Here is a 19,424-nt window from a genome sequence, read left to right as displayed (position 1 = left end):
TTATGCCCTGACTTTTAAAATAACAATACTATGTCTATTTGCATTGTATTGCAGTTTTTATTAATGTTGAAACTTTAAATGAGAAACTTGTTAAATATTTCATAATATTTAGATATGCCTCAGCATTTTTGCTATGGAATTGGAATGAAATACAATAGTAATATGAATGCTCTGTGTATTTGTATGTGTACTGTTAGAAAAAAAGACAGTTAAGTTGTCTGGGCAAATTAAGCAATTTAATTTAGTTGAGTGAACTTACCATTGAAACTAAGACTAACTTGTATTATATTTGGCCTACTAAAAATTATAAATTGATCCAACAAGAAGATTAGTTCAAACTACTTTTATTTTCATGTTTGGACAGCTCAGGATATCAGTAATAGTTTTTTGGTTATATTAGTCATTCTTTGTTGTCTCACTATTGTCACTATTTTTCAGCTTAAAATGTCTTGTTGGTAGTACTAAAACGCTTGTTGATTAAAATTGAAGTTTAAAGTTGTAAGAACTATTTTTCACCTTTCCCTTTGTCAACCAACTATGTATTCTAGTTGAATTAACTCAAATTGATGTTCAGACAATTTAAGTTCCTTAACTTGTCTAACTTAACATTTTAAGTTGAACTAGCTTTATTATTTTTTTACAGTGGCATTCATATACACTTGACACTTTCCTAATATACTTGATTTAACATACTCTTATTTGTTTACCATATTTTATTGTACATTTTTATATTGCTAAATGATGTCATACTTTTGCACTGTTTGTTTTTTACTGTTACGCACTAAATCACAGAGCCACATTCCTATATGTGTAACATACTTGACATTAAATAGATTCTGATCGTCAACAGAACCTGAACGCATCACAATGTAACCGATAACAACCTTTTTTTTTGCTTCTAACGTTACTAGCTCTGTCAGTTCCAACATGGATTGGTAGCTTTACAAAAAATGTACACACAAATGATGAAAGGCACCAAGAACTGGTTTGAAATATAATAACTGAATATTTTACATTGAATTAGGACAGTGGGCAGTTTGAGGGTTTATTCGTAGAAACTTACACAAGTCTGAGGCCAAAATAAAATGACAATATGACACAATACGATATATTCATCAAATGCTACAACTGTAAAATACAAGTCTACTCTTGTTACACCAAGTATGTTGAGGCACAATTAGTCATGAAATCAAACTCATATTTGACACATTACTAGTGTTATAAATGCTTTTCTAAAGAGTGCATGAGCAAACTGCTACTTAAAAAAACAAAACATCTACTACTTTCATTACAATCAGTTTTCAAATCACATTATATTTCTTAATTAGTTTTAATTATAATAAAAAGAACAAACCAAACAGTTTTTTAATTTGTTTTGCTCACATTGTGTTTCCAACGTGGTAAACACCTTCAGGCTGGCACCAAACATGTGATTGATCGCCTCACGTTAATTTATGGTAAACCCTAACCACCTGGCAACACAGGAAGATTAAAACAAACGGTTTTAGATAACACGGAAATAACAGTGTATAAGAATAACAGTAAAAATATGCCACTGAAATAAACGCCTCACTGATATAAGGTTTTGAGTTGTTTTGTAGGTGAAATTTGAAAGAAAAACACAAAATGACGGTGAGGTAAAAAAAAAAGGAATACCATTCATACTTGGCGGACGTTGGCTCAAAGTTAAAGCAGAGCATCATGCCTAAATAATGACACATACTGAAACAGATTAAATGTGATAAAGTTGAAAACCGTGATGAATTTCATTTAGCTGCACAGAGAAATATTTCCAGATTTGTCTCAGGATTTCGTCTAGCACCACCTGCTGGATTCTCACATTAATTAGAGCTTAAGTGTTAAATGTAGAGGGAGAACCAGCGACTAGGCTGCGGTGGGCACCTCCCACTTGCTTTACAACCTGTCATCAGTTCTCACTTGGACCTGTCCTGGTTCAGCAACTAAAGCATCGAGGTCACGCTGGACCTCACAGCGTGGTTACACAGCGTGCGTCGGTCTACATTTGCTTCCGGCTGTTTGAGCGCAGAAGTCTCTTCTCTTGATCGAACAAGGGGCTCCCGTCAAGTCATGGGCGATTGAGACGGCGACAGGTCCTGTGGACGAGGTGTGAATATATCCCTCATCAGAGCTGTAAGAGAGAGAGCAACACAAACGTGTGAGAGGTGTCTTTCTTCACCTGCAGAGGGTGTTTGATGCTCAAAAGATTTTGGGTGGTATGGCCCTTTAAGAACTTGTTTACACACAATATTAACGTTCCAATCTGCACAGGGACTTGAACATGCAACCCTCTGAGGCCAAATCCCCAATAGACTGAATGACTGTATAGTATAGTATTTAAAAGTCATAACATTTATACTATAGTGTGTCACGGTGTACATAAAAAAGTAATATTAAAGTAACTAGCTGCTTATTACCGCCTCGCAGCAGGATGCCTCCACCAACAAGTCAAATTGCAGTTTACATCAACGTATGTTCAAAATGTCATCGCTTCATTCTTTTATCCTGTTCGACTTTTATGTGATAGTCATAAACCGTTTGATGAATTATTGAGTTCACAAAAAAACTTGTTTTGTGAGGTCAAAGTAACATTTGATCACCAAATTATGGAAGGAGTCGAGGACTATCATGCCAAAAAAGAAGAAGAGTGCATTCAATAGAATACAAGTCACAGTGACCTTGATCTCTGACCAACACACTCTGATCAGTTTATCCACACAGGCGTCGTCAAACTCATTTTAGTTAAGGGGCCACATGCTGCCCATTTGGATCTCAAGTGGGCTGGACCAGTAAAATCACAGCATAATAACGACAATATTTCTCTATGTTTAAATCATCGGTGAAGGTGTTTGGATGATAAACCCTATTTTAAGGTCTTTCTACAATAAACTAGAAACATAAAGACCAAAAATTCAGACATCAGCCCAGTGTTTACCTGCTCAGGAAGTTTTTCTTCTTTTCTTTTTTGTGTGTGCAATTTTAACAATTAATTTTGTGTGTGTGCGTGTGCGTGTGCGCGTGCGCGTGCACGTGCGTCTTCATCTTACAGGCAGTGTCATCACAGAGTCCCTGTGTGCCTCCTAAAACGGGGTCTCTGTCTGTGAGCAGCTGACTTCGCCCTGCAGCACCCAGGTCCATGAAAAAATCTGATTGGTCGGTTTCCTCCAGACAGCTCTGAAGATGCAGAGCAAAGAAAGAGGGAGCAAGGTTAGGGGAAGCGAGGTCAGAGGGAGCAAGGTCAGAGAGAGCAAGGTCAGAGGGAGCAAGGTCAGAGGGAGCGAGCCCAAAGGGAACGCTTTGTTTCAGAAAACTGTCAAATCTTGAACAAATTGTCATTATTGAGGTGAAATTATTCAATTCTTTTTGAAAGATGATGTTAACTCTAATGATAACTGAATGAGATGTTTCATTTCTTATACATTTCCTCTGTCATCTCAAATAAATGATGTTCTTAACCTTTTTCTAAAAGTTTTAACTATTCTGTAAATGTTAAATCTTGAATACGTTTCAGTGGAAAGTCCTCGAACTTCCTTCTCTTTCATTCTCTAAAGCGCTTCATAAACTTGCCCCGTGAGCTTTAAAAAAACATTGTATTTGTTAAATCACTCACCAGCAGCCTGTGGCTGAGAAGAAGTTCCTCTTCTATTGAGCAAGGGTCTTGTTTCTGTCTCTTATCCTGAATCAGCAGCTCCTTGTCTGGGTTATGAGCCCTAAAGGAGAGACCGGGAGATCGTGAACCATGAGAAACATTTGCTGCCTTTCTTTTAAATGCAGATTTATTTTTGCATTATGGTGTTTTATAAAACTTAGTTCGGGATCAAGGACCACAGCCCGGACACAGTAAGTACTGAAGCACAACGAACACGTTCACTTCCTGTTTGACTCAGTTTCCACATCCCTACCTCTAAGAGCATGCACACACGTGAGTGTGAGTCTCTCTCTCTCTCTCTCTCTCTCTCTCTCTCTCTCTCTCTCTCTCTCTCTCTCTCTCTCTCTCTCTCTCTCTCTCTCTCTCTCTCTCTCTCTCTCTCTCTCTCTCTCTCTCTCTCTCTCTCTCTCTCTCTCTCTCTCTCTCTCTCTCTCTCTCTCTCTCTCTCCTGAAGAGACAACCCCCACTCACCAGCTGTCTCTCATTGTACCCCTCCAACCTTCTTTCTACGACCCCCTCTACCCTCCTTGTTTCCTTCTCCCCTACACCCTTCACCCCTCGACCCTCCCATCCCTTAGCCTACATTCCAACATCCCTTCCTTATCGTAAAGTTGTCATACAGGTTTCTTACAATTGCTTAAACACTAAAATGGACACATAATGCAAAACATTGCTGAAACTGTTTTGAGAGAAGTGTGTCATTTAGCAAAAGAGAGCTGAGATTTTCTGCTGCTTGTGTGAATTGTGTGTAGTGTTTGGACAAAAGGAGTCCTGTTTTCTAAATTGTGCATGAATCAATACAAAATAAATCCTGTTTATGATCGACGAGATAAAGTCTCAACTTATAACGCTGTATAGAGAAAGCTTGTGAACTCATGTGCGATAGGAATTATTGCAGCATTAGTATTATAATAATCAATTTGTAGCAAAAAGGGTACACTTGTTTATCTCATTTAGTTTGGAGTGAAACCCTTCACATTTCACAATGGCTGCTCACAAACAAATCAAATATGCTCCTATGTCTGCAGCTCCACTTTTTTCGTTGTTTTTTGTTTTACCCAAAATCTCAAAAAAGAATGAGCAAGTTTCCTTGAAATTCATTTAGAAATATTGGTCTAAATATTAAAAGTTTGTAAACAGACAAACGTAAGATTGAACGGCCAGATGTTGCATCTTTTCCTATTGATCTATTTTGCATACTTTGCATCAGATCTTATGCGCTACACTTTTATTCCTCTCTTATGATCCGTTCAGGGCCGTCAAAGTGACTTCCTCACACTACTGACAAATCCCTGAAGGCTTGCTGTACGGAGGGAAGCAGCCCGCCATACCGCTTCCTGCTCCCTGCAGATGCCTCAGCCGAGGGCTCGGACCAAGAAGACGGAGGTTTGTCGGCTTCCTCCGGCACACTGCTGAGGACCGTCAGCTGGAAGTCGTCGTCCATGGAGATGTAAGGAGCCAGCATGTCCAGGTCCATCACCTCCATCTACACAGAGGAAAGGACGGAGCGACAGGAAATTAAAGTCAGAGAGGAAAACATTTAGTTGTGTACAAACAAATGAAAAGTCCAAATACATTTTAGGCCCAAGCATCAATGTTATTTACAGCCGTCTACACTGGGTTGTAGTCTCTACAGCCGTCAGATCTTCACACTATCGGATGGATTGTTGATGGTTTAAAGTTACTTACATAGTCTGTACTTTGGAATGATGTTTCACGCGCTTTGTCTTTGAGCAATTTCCACAAAATAACTGGCATATGCAGGTCACAATATGATCCCACTGTTATGACGCGAACAGAACAATTTGTAGGAGGAGCTGTTCAAAGTAAACCGTTACACACTGTGTTTGGGCTGCAAGAGGTATTCTCATCGTCGGATTTTCTCTCTGAGATTTGAATTACAGCCGTTTTAAAATGAGACTTACACTATTTTTTATTTAGAAAAAAAGGTGAAAATAGGACACTGGCAATGGCCCCTCTATTGTGTCTGTGTGACACAAGCGGAGACACAAACATGGAGTTCTGAGAGAAGACTGCACGTTACCTCCAGTGCTTCCTCTTTCTTCTCACCGTCCCCGGGCCAAACAGCGAAGAACCTCTCCACCTTGCTGGTGTCCGTCATCTCCTCCTCACAGGGGCTCTGAGGGAGAGAGAGAGAGAGAGAGAGAGAGAGAGAGAGCATCTGCATCAGCAAAAGTATTTAATATGTATTGTGTGGATAATATTCTGGAAACTGCTTTATTTTTGTTCATGCCAATAAAGCTAAGTGAATTGAGTTAACTGTTCCATCAGGCTTTCAAAGTTTAAAATAAAAAGATGTCGGGGCTCGTATATACCAACTCAACATCCAGTGGGGAGGCTGGTGATGATGATGACGATAAAGATAAAGGTGGAGTGAGGGGGCTGAAGATGGGTGAGAGCAGCTGCCGCAGCTGTGGACTACACAACTCCTGAGGGTCCGGCAGTGAGTTTGGACTGGGCAGGTTGGCGAACGACAGCTCTACAAAATCTGACAGAGACAAAAAAAACACAGAGAGACTTGTAAATAAAAAAATGTTTTTCATCTAAGATACATCACTTGGACACTTCTCAACGGCTTTGAGCTGCATTCAATCAAAATTCGGACACCTTCCCGCGGGTTTGTGAGGAGGTGTCGATGTGTCTATGTGTCTATTTGTGCTTTGGAGCGCAACCGCCGTGAAAGAAATAAAAAATAATAATGCAAGTTCAAAAAGTCAAACTCCGGTGCAGACCAGAAGTCATTTATCTAAGTGTACATGTTACAAGATATGGTAGCTAATTCTCTTTTTGGGCAGATAATTAGATCATATAATGTGAATATATTTATATATATTTATAAATATCTTTGGTGCGTCTCACCTCCTGTCAGCGGGATGATGGCGTTTCCGGCCTCGGGAGCCAACTGGAGAAGCTCCTCCGGCAACTCCTTCAGTTTTAAGAAGAGCTCTACCGCGCTGCCGGGATTCAAACCTGCGTCCTCAGTCTGACTGGAGCCGGCGAGGAGCTCACCGTCCGGCGAGGAGTTGCTGATGTCGGAAGTCTCACAATCCTCCGGCGCCTGGGGCTCGGCTTCAGGCGCCCGGCCGCAGCGGGTCTGCTCTACGGAGAAGACGAGGTCCGGCTGCTCCACGGCACTGCAGGAGAGGAGCACGATGTGGGAGGTGAGGAAGGAGTGAGCTGCTCCGTTAGGTAACAACACATCCTCCCCACGTCCGTGACGTGAGTGTAACACTTTTTAAAGCACCTTAGAATATAGTTGAGGCAGACGACGGCATCCGGCTGCAACGTCTTGCTGCTGTAGAGGACGGTCGCCTGAGTCTCCGCCCACACAAAGCCGCCGCCGTTCGCCAGGAAACGGTAGTGTCTGGTGCTCACCTGACCTTTGGACAGCACTACACCGGACAGGACATCAACAAAGAAATAAGAGGTCGGTAATAAAACACAAGGTACATTCATGAAGATCGTAGCGTTGACAAAACCCTGCCTCTGTGTGCGCTGACTCATCCTGTCCTGTTCGTTTGCAGAAGTTGGAACATATTTGTGGAAATCTCATGTTTTAATTTCCACTTAAAATGTTACAACATCTTCTATGGGCTTAAATAATGAAGACACTCAAATAAGGTGAAAAGAGAACGATGATACTTCTCTTACAGAAAATTCCTGGAAATGTAACAATTTGGAGACACATGGTTCAGCATCTATAAGTAACAATTAAAAAGTAGGTCTACATGCATATATATACATATATAAAATAATAATGTTTTCTGGTAGTTTTTAGAGAGAGAGAGAGAGAGAGAGAGAGAGAGAGAGAGAGAGAGAGAGAGAGAGAGAGAGAGAGAGAGAGAGAGAGAGAGAGAGAGAGAGAGAGAGAGAGAGAGACTCACGTGTGTGCATGCTCTTTTTGACGTGATCGGAGTCGATAGCGTGATGAAACTCGTAGGCTGAGCGGCCAATCAGATCTTCAGGTTTGTATCCCACCAACTCTGCCACCCTGGAAACAGGAAGATAACAAACAGAGGAATTAAAATCCAAAATAAAGGTTCAAAGAGTTCTATTCCTCCCTCTTTTTTCTCTCTCATGTCATGTGATGTATTTTTTTTATCCAAATGAAAAACCCTCTTTTCTCTTGCCTCCCATCCACAGGGAGGTCAAAGGTCAGGGTCAGTCACGGGACTCTGCGTTCATCCTACCTGCCCTCGCAGTGTGTGAAGTGCAGGTCCATGCTGTGGCGGGTGAGGAAGGTGCGCGTGTCCAGGGGGAACTCCACGCTGGACGGGTGAGGGATGGGCTCACACAGCAGAGTCATCGCTCCGCCCACGGGAGGCGACACGGAGCCGCCGCCCACCTGACGGATGTGACCCGTGCAGTGGAGAACCTGCAGAACACGAGGGCGAAGATTAAAGGTCCCATCCAGACACAATTAAAAGATATTCAATGATATCTTGTGTGATTTCTTGTTAGATAGTGGAAGGAAGCTCCAGGGTCGGTTCACATCTAAAAAACTGCACACTCTACCATGTTTGCCGGCAAAACCTTCGCTGCGCTTCTGCTAAACTCTCGTTCTCTGAGCTTGAGGGTTCAAGTTACTTTACTAGACAGTGATGGCTTTTAAAAAATCGGTGACATTTATCAAATCCAGCTTGGGTACGCTTGAATCTCAGATTTCATGAAGAGGAACGTGACAACGCCTCTCTGGTGACAAACTTTGCGCTGATACAACTAAATATAGTCAAGTTTAAACTTTTAAGGAGACGTAAACAAATTCATGAGTGGACGGGACCTATTATTTAAGGGGGAGGAGTTGGGCCGTGTGTTGTTTTAACTTTTAGATCCCATTTCAGCGCCAATCCAAGTGTAACTCTTTAATTGATACCATAATTTACCGGAAACAAAACATATTTTTCTCAAGCCAATCAAATTCAAAGCAGAATTTTTTTATATCGCCTTCACCCCAACAACGGAGTTGTCCAAATAACATGTTGTCCCCAGGAAGTATCTGATCAAAGTATCTCTGATCACTGGACAACAAGGTACGGAAGCGCATTGCATTCACTGGATAAAAAAAAAGAAATAGACCCCTTTTCTCCTAATTACGACATCCTGATAAAAATCCTGAAAAATCCTAGATCCCCAAGGAGTAGCTAAGGCAACGGAACCGTCTAAGAAGACGCCTGTACACATACATGCATACAGTGGCCAGTATGGCTCCTTTCGTAATCAGGTCAGGATCTGGTAATTACGAGATCAGGATGTCGTAATTACGAGAAAACGGGTCTATTTTTTTTTTTATCCAGTGAACGCAATGCGCTTCCGTAACAAGGCCATTCAATGCAGAGCCCGAAATATAAACATCAACGCTGTGTGGCTCTGCGAAGAATTACCGAAGTGTTACTTCAGTCCTGAAGCTCAAGTCTTCAGGCTTGAGCATTTGGAAGGAATCGGATGCTTCCAGAACGTACGTACGTGTGTGTGTGTGTGTGTGTGTGTGTGTGTGTGTGTGTGTGTGTGTGTGTGTGTGTGTGTGTGTGTGTGTGTGTGTGTGTGTGTGTGTGTGTGTGTGTGTGTGTGTGTGTGTGTATATGTGTATGTGTGTGTGTGTAGTAGCTCTTTGGCTTTCTGTGTCTACCTTCCACGTAGCAGACTTGATGTTGACGGTGCGCCCCCTGCTGGTCAGAGTGCTCTTCATCCGCAGGAAGAAGTTCCTCTCGCTCGGCCGTTCTGCTAGCGGCTTCTTGCGTGAACCTGAAAGCAGCACGATGACAAAGCTAACGCGGCTATAGCTCACAGAGGGTTATCAACTTCAATGTTTATCATTCATAAAAAGAAAAGTCTGAAAGTGGAGAAAACATTCTTGGACAAAGATGTGTGTGTGTTTTTTAACGTTAACACCAAGCTTTATGTTTTCACTTCAAGTAAATCTTGAACGCTGTCTGTTTTGAAGGATTTTGGTTGTTTATAATAAATAGTGGTCTGACCTGGACGTGGAATCAGCAGGTCTCTGAGCTCCTCCTGATCACAGGGGTGAACGTAGTCATAGATACTCTGACCCAGTAGCTCCAGCTGTAAACAACAAACAACAACAACAACAACTGACGCTGTCAAACCAGTTGGAGGTTGGAAAGCCAGCTGAAACACTATTCATTGCACTGTGACGTATGTTATGCATGGATTTCCTTACAGTCATGTATCCGGTATGACTGCTGCATTAGTTAAAGGTTCCTCTGTGATCTTTTTTCTTAAATCAAATACACTAGAGTTATTAAAACACCGCTGAGGGAGCTGAGTGCGGTCAGTGTTGGGTTAAATCATTAGAGCTCCACAGCACGCTGCATTCCTGGAGCCACTTATCGTCACCTAGTTGTGCCTCAGTGGCAAACCTGATCCCAAACAGCTGAGAATAGAGCGAAGGCTTCTCTCGCTGCTCCAGTTAATCAGAGTAAGTCGCGTTCTGTTGAGAGGCCGACAGTAAAAACTCAGAAGGATTGTGTTGGAGCCAAAATGGGTTTATTGTTCGAGGGAAATACTGGGTGAATGGGGACATGTAGTTCCTTCATTTGAACACAGGGTGGCACATAAACTGCATAGGGCAGCTGCCTCTAGGGGGTGCGCAAGAGGAAAAATGTTATGGTGGTCTAATGGTGTAATAATTAATATTAAACATAATTTAAAAAAAAATAAGTAGGATTTTTTAATTATAAAAATTCCCTTTGTAAGATTTAAATTTAAAATTAAAAACATACAATTTAATAAATAGATGCACTTCCGGTCCGGCCGCCAGACTGTCTTTTACTACACACTAGCTAGCCTAGCTTGTGCACCTAACTTCATTTCATTCATTCAGCAACATCCATGAAAATATGTTTAACTGGCTGAAATCGGGGAAGCTGTCAGGTGGGACATCTGAAGCTATCAGTAATAAAAGAGGAGAGGGACAGAGAGAGGGTGAGGAACCAGAGGCGAGAGAAACGGAGAGGTGCGTTGGGGAGAGACCGGGAGCACAGAGGCCCATCGTGGAGTCAAGGTGAAAAAAGAGGAAACGAGAGTGAGCATCAGACTGGGAAAAAAAAGAGGAAATATGATGACAATTATCTGGGTCTGGGCTTCACTTGGATTGGCAATGCAGATTGCCCGAAGCCACAGTGCGTGTTGTGCAGTGAGGTTCTGGCTAACAGCTGTCTGAAGCCTCTTATTTGCGCCGCCACCTGAACACCAAGCATGCCAGTGCAAGTCAGAAGCCCCTTACATTTTTTAGATCAAAATTGGAAGAGTTACAAAACAGCCAAAAACAATTGCAGTCTCATTCATGTGTGGGTCTACACCAGGGATTCCCAAAGTGTGGTATTTATATCTGTTTCTGAGCCTATGTGCCACTCTTTGTTCTTTAGGTGGCTTACTGTGTTTAAGTAAATAAATGTGAAATGCAATCTGCCTCTGAGCCTGTGCGTGTGTCCTCGCCATCCTTATTGCTCTTTAAAAGTGACGCCTTGTGTAACTGAAATTTATACAGCGGACTAAATCTTGTAACAAACGCCAAGCGCGAGCAAACAGTTCTCGCATTGGTCCGATTTTATGCGGCTATAAATAGGCTCTGTTGCGTTTTTTTTTGAAGGTGTGGAGGATTGGGGGTGCGTGAACCCGGTCGGGATGTAGAAGGGGGGGAATCGCTGGCATGAGGCATATAGGGAAGTGCCAGGTAATGGGAACAGGCGTGTGTGGATGGGAAGCAAAATAGTTTTTGAGTGCTGGAATGGGCAGTGGAATTGTTTATGGCAAGAACACGTGTCCGAACATGCTCTCCCGGTCGCCGCCCTATTGGCCCTGAGTCTTAAATTGGCTAAGGTTAGAGCCTCTATAGACTGCTATTAATCACTTAGATTATTCATATTAAGTTGTATGATTGTATTCTACTTTTTATTTCACACTACTATTACTGTACTTTTAATTATATTTATAAAATATAATGTTATTGCCCCCACGCTCTTTTCTGTTGATTTCACTTAATCCGTCTTGTTTTTAGCTCGTCAGTCATCTGTGAAGCACTTTGAACTGCAGGAAAGATTTAATTTAAGATCTAATATATTAAATCCGAGCAAAATCTAGAATGAAAAAAATATTTTCGTCAATACAGAAATTATTTCTGTTTTCTTGTAAAACAAGTGCTTCAACTTCTTAAGTTTAATGCAGTAAGGAATGGACCGATCCGACCTTTTAAGCTACGATAGCGATTACCTGGGCTCTGGGTATCGATCGAGTTCCAACGAACGTCCTGAATGGTTATAGTGAAATGAATGGAATCCAAAACCAGATCGCTGTACCTGTGGGACGCCGATGTGGGTGCTGACGTTTTCTGTGAGGTAGATCATGTCTCCCTCCTCGGTCATCACCATGATGAAGCCGGCCAGCGCCTGAGGATAGAAAGAATCCATTGGATCTTCTTCTTCCTCCTCCTCCTCCTTCTCCTTCTCCTCCTCCTCCTCCTCCTCCTCCTCCTCCTCCTCGTCCTCATCCTTCTTCTTCTTCTTCTTCTTCTTCTTCTCCTCCTTCCCATCCTTCTCCACCTCTTCCACCTTCTCATCTGACTTCTCTCTCTGATTCTCACCTGCAGTAAAAAACACACACCAAGTGATTCTTACAAACAGAACAGCTTTGGTTCAAACTTCCATTGCCTGTTGGATTTTAACGGACCAAAATATTTCCTCATCGCTGCTGAACTGTAGCTCTGCATCAACATTGTTGGCATTTTTTCGGACCTCATAAATAAGTTCACTCTAAAAGTATCAAAAATGGGTGAACAGTAAAACCATTGTTTTCTTCCAGTGAGGAGATTTTCGGGTATGACCACTCTGCCAAATCCCGATGCATTTTTTTATGTTTGTCGCCTGAATAATAATAAAAAGTCAGCATTGTCCCTTTATTATTGATGACTTCATTACTCTGCTCTCACACCTGAGAGGAAGCAAAACACCACCGAGCCGACTCCCATCGCCAGAATAACACACTGAAAGAAGGAAAACCTCGATGCTTAGCGGCAAGTGTCATGCAACAAGAAAAACAGATCAAGAGGCAGGAGAGAAACATTCAAAATTAAACAGCATTTTGAACAGTACAAACATGATATACTGTAGGTCGCATTCGCATCACGACAAGACGAAAAACTCAACAACAAATGAGAAAACTTCGGAGCGTTCAGTTCCGTCGGGACAGATGGCCATCTGAAGACGTGCGTCTTACCGGGGCGGAGGAGGAGCTGGTGCATCCGCAGGAAGCTGAGGGCGACTCTCATGATGGCGGACTTGTCCAGGTGGGTGCAGACTCGCCGGGGGAGCGGCAGAGTACTGGCCAGATCATAGAACACCTCCGTCTCCTGACTGCGCCTACATCGGGCCGCATCACGAGAACGCAGCTTCCTCTGCTCCGAACTGCTGCTACAGGAGGAAGGAGAGAGGAGATTATACCAGATATTCCTTTATTAGGCCCGCAGTGGGGACATTTGCAGGATCAAAGCAGCAAACAGGGTAAAATGCACATAAGAGACATGTCAAAATCAAAACACTAATAAAACACAAACACAAACTAAAAAAACACTACAATACTGAATTATATATATATATATATATATATATATATATATATATATATATATATATATATATATATATATATATATATATATATATATATATATGTATACACACACACCGACAGAATAGATATAACTATTATTATGAACAGTGTATTAATATTGCACAGGTTGAAGTGTTTCTTTGACGGAGGAAAGAGGGGGGAAGGATGATAGATGGGGAGGAAGAGATTGATATGGGGGGGAAGATAGACGGGGACAGCAGAATAGGAGAAAGTAAAAGAGGATAAAAATAGGATAAAGTGATGGAATGAATCAAAGCAGACGACAGGAACAAAAGGAAGTGAAAGTAGGTCACAGAGACGGGGAGAGAAAAACAAAGTGGAAGTGGGACAAAAGCAGAAAACAAGATGTCAGTTAGGAGTGCCAGGTCACATGCTCAGTGCTGTTAACCCTTTCCTCTGACCTCTACAACCACGATTTACCAAAAACAACACAATTTACATCTAAATTATTCAATTCGGCAAAAACGTAAACCAATGGAAGAAATGGCTAAATAAAGATTAAATCTTAAACCCTAAAGTCCTGCTGCTGAGCCGCTCTCCGTTTCTCTCTACATTGTAATTAATCTTGAGACATTTAAGAGCTCTGCGTCTTCATGAGACTTCCTGAGCAGAGAGTTCAGCTCGGAGGACATTCCTGGATGTTTGTTTGTTTTTCAAAGTGAAAACAGAGCTGAAGCGGAAAAAAACAGGGAAACATGTCCCAAACTGAGGAGAACAGAATGTTGTTTATTTCAGCTACTGGGAGACAGTCCAGATCCTCCCTCCATCCCCCTCTGTCTTCCTCCATCTTATGAAAAACATGTGCTGACAAGACAAAAGCAGGGTTTCATGTCTCACACACAAACACACAAACCAAAAACACACAGCGGGCGGAGATGTGATCACGTCAAACTAAACACAGAAACCGAACAGAAGGAAGATTGAGCTCCTCTTGAAAACAATCTCACACACGACTAACTTCAGAATTCAGTTGTTGCAGCACACATGGACAGAAATAAGTAAAAAAAAAAAAGGTAAATAGTAGAAAAAATTGTAACTATAAAAGAGCAATTCAAAACAATATGAAGTGAAGTAGTGTGATTAATAGCAGCGAGCCGATATTAAAAAGGCATATTTTCAACCTTATCTCTACCGATCTGAGTTAGGTTTATAGTGAAAAAAACTGCTGCAGTTGTTGCAGAGGACACTGCGGTCATCGGCCGGATTACAAACAACGATGAGACTTCCTGTCGAGAGGAAAGCAACAGAGTCTAGAGTGAGAGGAGCTCAGAGAAACAAGCTGCTGCTCAGCGGCAGTAAAAACAAGGAGCTGACTGTGATCTTAGATAAAAGGAGGAATCAGCATCACAAACCACCTGACGCGGTCCTCACATCTCCGTCCTGGTGGAGAATAAACGGCTGTATTTCTTCAGGAAACTTAAGACGGCTACATGCCTGTTCCAACTTCTTCTAAACTTTTACAGAGGAGCAATAGAAAGCAGGAAACATCACAAACTAACATGAGATGTGGACGCACAGGACAGGAGGCTCTACGACGGGAGATAAAACCAGAACATCATTGGATGTTGGTGACAAGAGGTGCTGCACAGAACCCCAAAGAACATTAGAGACAGAACCACAGCCGGTTCCCCTGCTGCCGTCTGAAGACACACAAGTATCAGCTGCCGAACCAGTACAGGTGTGACTGTAAACTTTACCGTAGGCGACGTCACATACAACTTTTATTTTAAAAGTTCACGTGTTCAGTCTGATACCAACATGCTGGGATGTGATGGATTTTCACATGACATAATACATTAGGTAAATTAAACTTAAATGGTATTACTCAATTCATCATTATTTCCCCCCAATGCCTACAGCCTGTTAAATGTGTTGGTTTTCTCAGGCATTTATAAAAAATGTATCAGACAAAACAAGTGATTTGATGATGTCACCCTGGACCCATTTTTCCCAATTTTCCGTAATTTGTTAGACCAAACGTTCTGGCCACATTAGGTGTTACTATGTTACAAATAACAAGCACACGTTCATCTCAGATGGCTCTACGATCTGCACAGCATACCACGACTACAACTGCTCACAGTAACACTGCTGCTCCTGTTCAAAGTACTACTGCCACTGTAAATAATACTGCTGCTAATAATAACGCATGAAACACACACGGCCTCCCTCTCTCTAACACAACATCAACAAGAGAGTCAGGTGGGAGGAGCCTTAGAGCACGCTGGCCACCATTTCTTATTGCTCAATGTGTGTGTGCTGGAGACCAAACTGTGGTTACTGAAGTTAAAGTGTGAGAGAGTGGAAACACCTGCCGAGTAAAAGACACACTGACACACCGTCACGCACGCACGCACGGTAAAGGATAATATTTACAGAAAACAATGTCCTCTATTGTCCTCAACCACAGGACACACGCACACACACACAGACACACACACACACACACACACACACACTCCTGAGTACGCTACATATTAAACCACATCATTTAGTATGCCTTTGCAAAACAAAAACAGCCTCATATTGATAATTTTCAATGATATCCACACTGATAAATACCATCAAAAATAAATAAAAAAAATAAATAAATAAATAAAGACATCAAAACCTGGATGACCTGCAACTTCCTGCTGCTGAACTTGGACAAGACTGAAGTTATTTTACTCGGACCAGAACACCTCAGAAATCAAGTATCTGATGATATGGTTTCTCTGGATGGCATCGCTCTGGCATCTACCACCACCGTAAGGAATCTCGGAATTATTTTTGACCAGGACCTGTCCTTTGGCTCCCAGGTGAAACAGATCTCAAGGACCGCCTTTTTTCACCTACGGAACATCTCAAAGATCCGGCACATCCTGTCTCAACGCGATGCAGAAACATTGATCCACGCATTTGTTACCTCAAGACTGGATTACTGTAACTCCGTCTTATCAGGCTGCCCTGGTAAATCCCTTGGATCTCTCCAACTGATCCAGAATGCTGCAGCTCGTGTACTAACGAGGACGCGGAAGAGAGATCACATTACTCCTGTACTAGCTGCTCTCCACTGGCTTCCTGTAAGATCGAGAATCATATTTAAAATCCTTCTGCTTACCTACAAAGCCTTAATTGGTGATGCACCATCATATCTTAAGGACCTTTTAGTGCCATATTACCCCACGAAAGCATTACGCTCACTGAATGCAGGGTTACTTGTGGTTCCCAGAGTGTTAAAAAGTAGGTTGGGGGCTAGAGCTTTCAGTTATCGGGCTCCTCTTCTGTGGAATCAGCTTCCACTTTCAGTTCGGGGGACAGGCACGGTCACCTCATTTAAGAGTAGACTTAAGACTTTCCTCTTTGATGGCGCCTATAGTTAGGGCTGTTTCAGGCTTATAGTTAGGGCTGGCTCAGGTTTGCCCTGGTCCAGCCCCTAGATATGCTGCTATAGGCCTAGACTGCTGGGGGACATTTTAGGATACACTGAGCTCCTCCTTTCCTTCTCTTCCTCTTTTCGCTCCTCTTCACCTCTTCTTTCTCTCCTTCTGGATAAATGATTGTCTCTTCAATGCATATTACTAACTCTACTTTCTTTTTCCATGGATTCATGGTTGCCTGGAACCAGGGGGAGGACCCCGGTCCTCCCACTGGCCCTGCTGATACAACCATGGCCCTGCTGATGCAACTGGCCTGGAGCCGTCCTGCCAGCTGCCATGGCCCTGCTTACTCCTCCCACTGCCCCTGGGATGCCCCTCCTCTCTACCTCCTTCTGCTTAATGGGTCGTGGCTATCTGGATCATGGACCATGCCTACTACTCATTATATGAATAATTTCTGTCACATTCATTGAATGTGCTGTAACTCCGTTACGTTATTCATTCTGGCCACATGACATCTATTGCTTCTGTCCATCCGGGGAGAGGGATCCTCCTCTGTTGCTCTCCCTCAGGTTTGTTCCCCTTTTTTTTCCCCTGTGAAAGGGTTGTTACTATCTTTTTGGGGGAGTTTTTCCTGATCCGATGTGAGGTCCCGGGACAGGGATGTCATGTGTACAGATTGTAAAGCCCTCCGAGGCAAACTTGTATTTGTGATGTTGGGCTATACAAAATAAACTGAATTGAATTGAATAAATCTGATGTTAAAGTTTGCAAGCCCGATCTTGCGTTTGCATACTGTGTGTGAGATAATTTCCCTAAATCACAGAGCGGGTTGAATTTAGACAAAGATTTAGTAATAAAAGAATCACATTTGAGAAGATGGAACCAGCAAATCTGTTTATGTGGACCGACTGAATGATGAATGCACTCGTTGTTTCCCCTATCATGTCATCTCAGAGAGAATTATGATCCACGAACAACATCTTTCAAAAATAAACACAAATGATTGCAATCTTTGGTTCTCCCTGATGTATTGCAAACACAGCAAACGGCCCGGTAGGTTGTAGAACCTGTTTGATCAGCTGATCAGCTGGCTGTGTCGTGGCTTGCTGAGAGGGTTTCGCTCAGGTCATGTATGTGCAGGCGTTCCTCCCACGTGTGGGGAGCGGTGAGTCCACTCCCACGGCTATTTCCAGCTTCAGTGTTTCCATTAAACACTGCTGGATGTGGTTTCAAATTGGCTCTGAGCCCAAAATGTAAATCCAAATATGGACATCCATGCTGGACATCAACACAAGCAGTCACACAGCTTTAGTCTACTTCCTAACTTTGTCCTCTCGGGCCACCATAGACTCTCCCTGTGAAACTAAATGAGATCTGCACCAAATGTGTGGATGAAATCTGCTGTTAAACAGCTTGTTAAGAGGCAGATGCACATCGAGCATAATGTACATGCTGCGTTAGAATATGAAGGAATTACCTTTAACATGATGCATTTCTCACATCTTTTGCTTTCACTGTTTAATCAAAAGAAGTCTCGTAGAGCTGAAAAGGGACTAATGTTCTCGCTCTACTTTTTCATTTTTAAAGTGTTTCCTTTTTTTAATTATTTATACGCCTTTTTTGGAAGAAGTATTGAGTCACGAGACACCAGTCTGCACATGAACATGAACTCATCATTCCAGCTGCCTAAATGTGTCTGCTGGAGATAATAAATAGTGTGTAGCAGGAGCCAAAGCTGCAACTACAGGAGCAACACAATACAACATGCAGATAAATAATGCAGGCACGTGGAAAGAATATCATGGAAATATACCTGAAATAAGGATGATGAAGCACAAATAAACCACAACCCTGACTGCAACATGTGTAATTACAATACGATACCCAGCAGTAGAAGTACTAAGATATTGTACTTGTAAAGTGGAAGTAGAAATACTCTGTTAACAGGAAAAGTCCTAAATTCAAAATGTTCAGCATTTTCACATACTTAATGTACTCAGCATAATCATTATGCAGCATGACCCATTTTAGAATAATGCATATTATACTATTGCATTATAAATATGTACGCATTAATAAGCTGCGAGGTGAAAGAGACATGAATCAAACACCTAAAACACCAAATCTAAATCCTATGCTGTCACAACGCACAGCCCGGGTCGCGACCACAGCCGCTGCTGGGAGGGGGAGGTTTACTGGTTACTGGGTTACTGGGTCACTGGGACTCTCCCTGCGAAACTAAATGCAGTGAAAACCCAACACACGACACAAAAGAGAACACGGACAATACACAGACACGGAATGTGCATTTCAGTGAGCGGGTCCTACCGTTTGACCACGGCGGTCTCCTCCTTCTGCTCCATGTTCGCTCTTTGATATGGTTTATGTTGATCCGGGGAGGACAACAGTGTCGGTATCGAACCCTCGGCGGTGTCAAGCTCACACCTGTTAGGACACGCCGTTTCCGGTCATGTTCAACAAAATAAAGGTCCAATCGATAGCGTGAGGATCCATTTTAAGATGTGTGTCCTTCAGACCTGCTGTTTGTCAATGGTGGACTGTAATTAAGGACATTTAAGGACTGAAATACTGTAATCAGTGGCCAACTCAGGCGGTCTGAGGGACGACATTTTTTAATTAAAAAGCACTGTACGCCAAAAACCACCAGACACAGGAACAGCTTCTTCCCACTGGCCGTCACTCTGATGAACAGTTCATCAGACTCTTCC

General features: G+C 42.4%; 1 protein-coding gene across 1 annotated transcript; it reads right to left on the bottom strand.

The window, feature by feature from the left end:
• Positions 1-2,010: 2,010 nt before the first annotated feature.
• On the bottom strand, positions 2,011-19,060 carry hif1al (hypoxia inducible factor 1 subunit alpha, like). The gene is made up of 15 exons (XM_079225100.1): positions 19,024-19,060; positions 12,920-13,113; positions 12,004-12,287; positions 9,664-9,748; positions 9,315-9,430; positions 7,879-8,063; positions 7,573-7,679; positions 6,933-7,080; positions 6,548-6,822; positions 6,004-6,176; positions 5,712-5,807; positions 4,999-5,153; positions 3,629-3,728; positions 3,066-3,192; positions 2,011-2,149 (listed from the first exon to the last, which is right to left on the bottom strand). Exons 1-15 carry the CDS (start codon positions 19,056-19,058, stop codon positions 2,082-2,084), a joined length of 2,148 nt encoding a protein of 715 aa, XP_079081226.1. The 5' UTR covers positions 19,059-19,060; the 3' UTR covers positions 2,011-2,081.
• Positions 19,061-19,424: the final 364 nt, after the last annotated feature.

This window comes from Taurulus bubalis, assembly GCF_910589615.1.
Source record: "Taurulus bubalis genome assembly, chromosome: 10".
Lineage (NCBI taxonomy): Eukaryota > Metazoa > Chordata > Actinopteri > Perciformes > Cottidae > Taurulus > Taurulus bubalis.
This window is presented reverse-complemented; position numbering and strand designations above follow the sequence as displayed.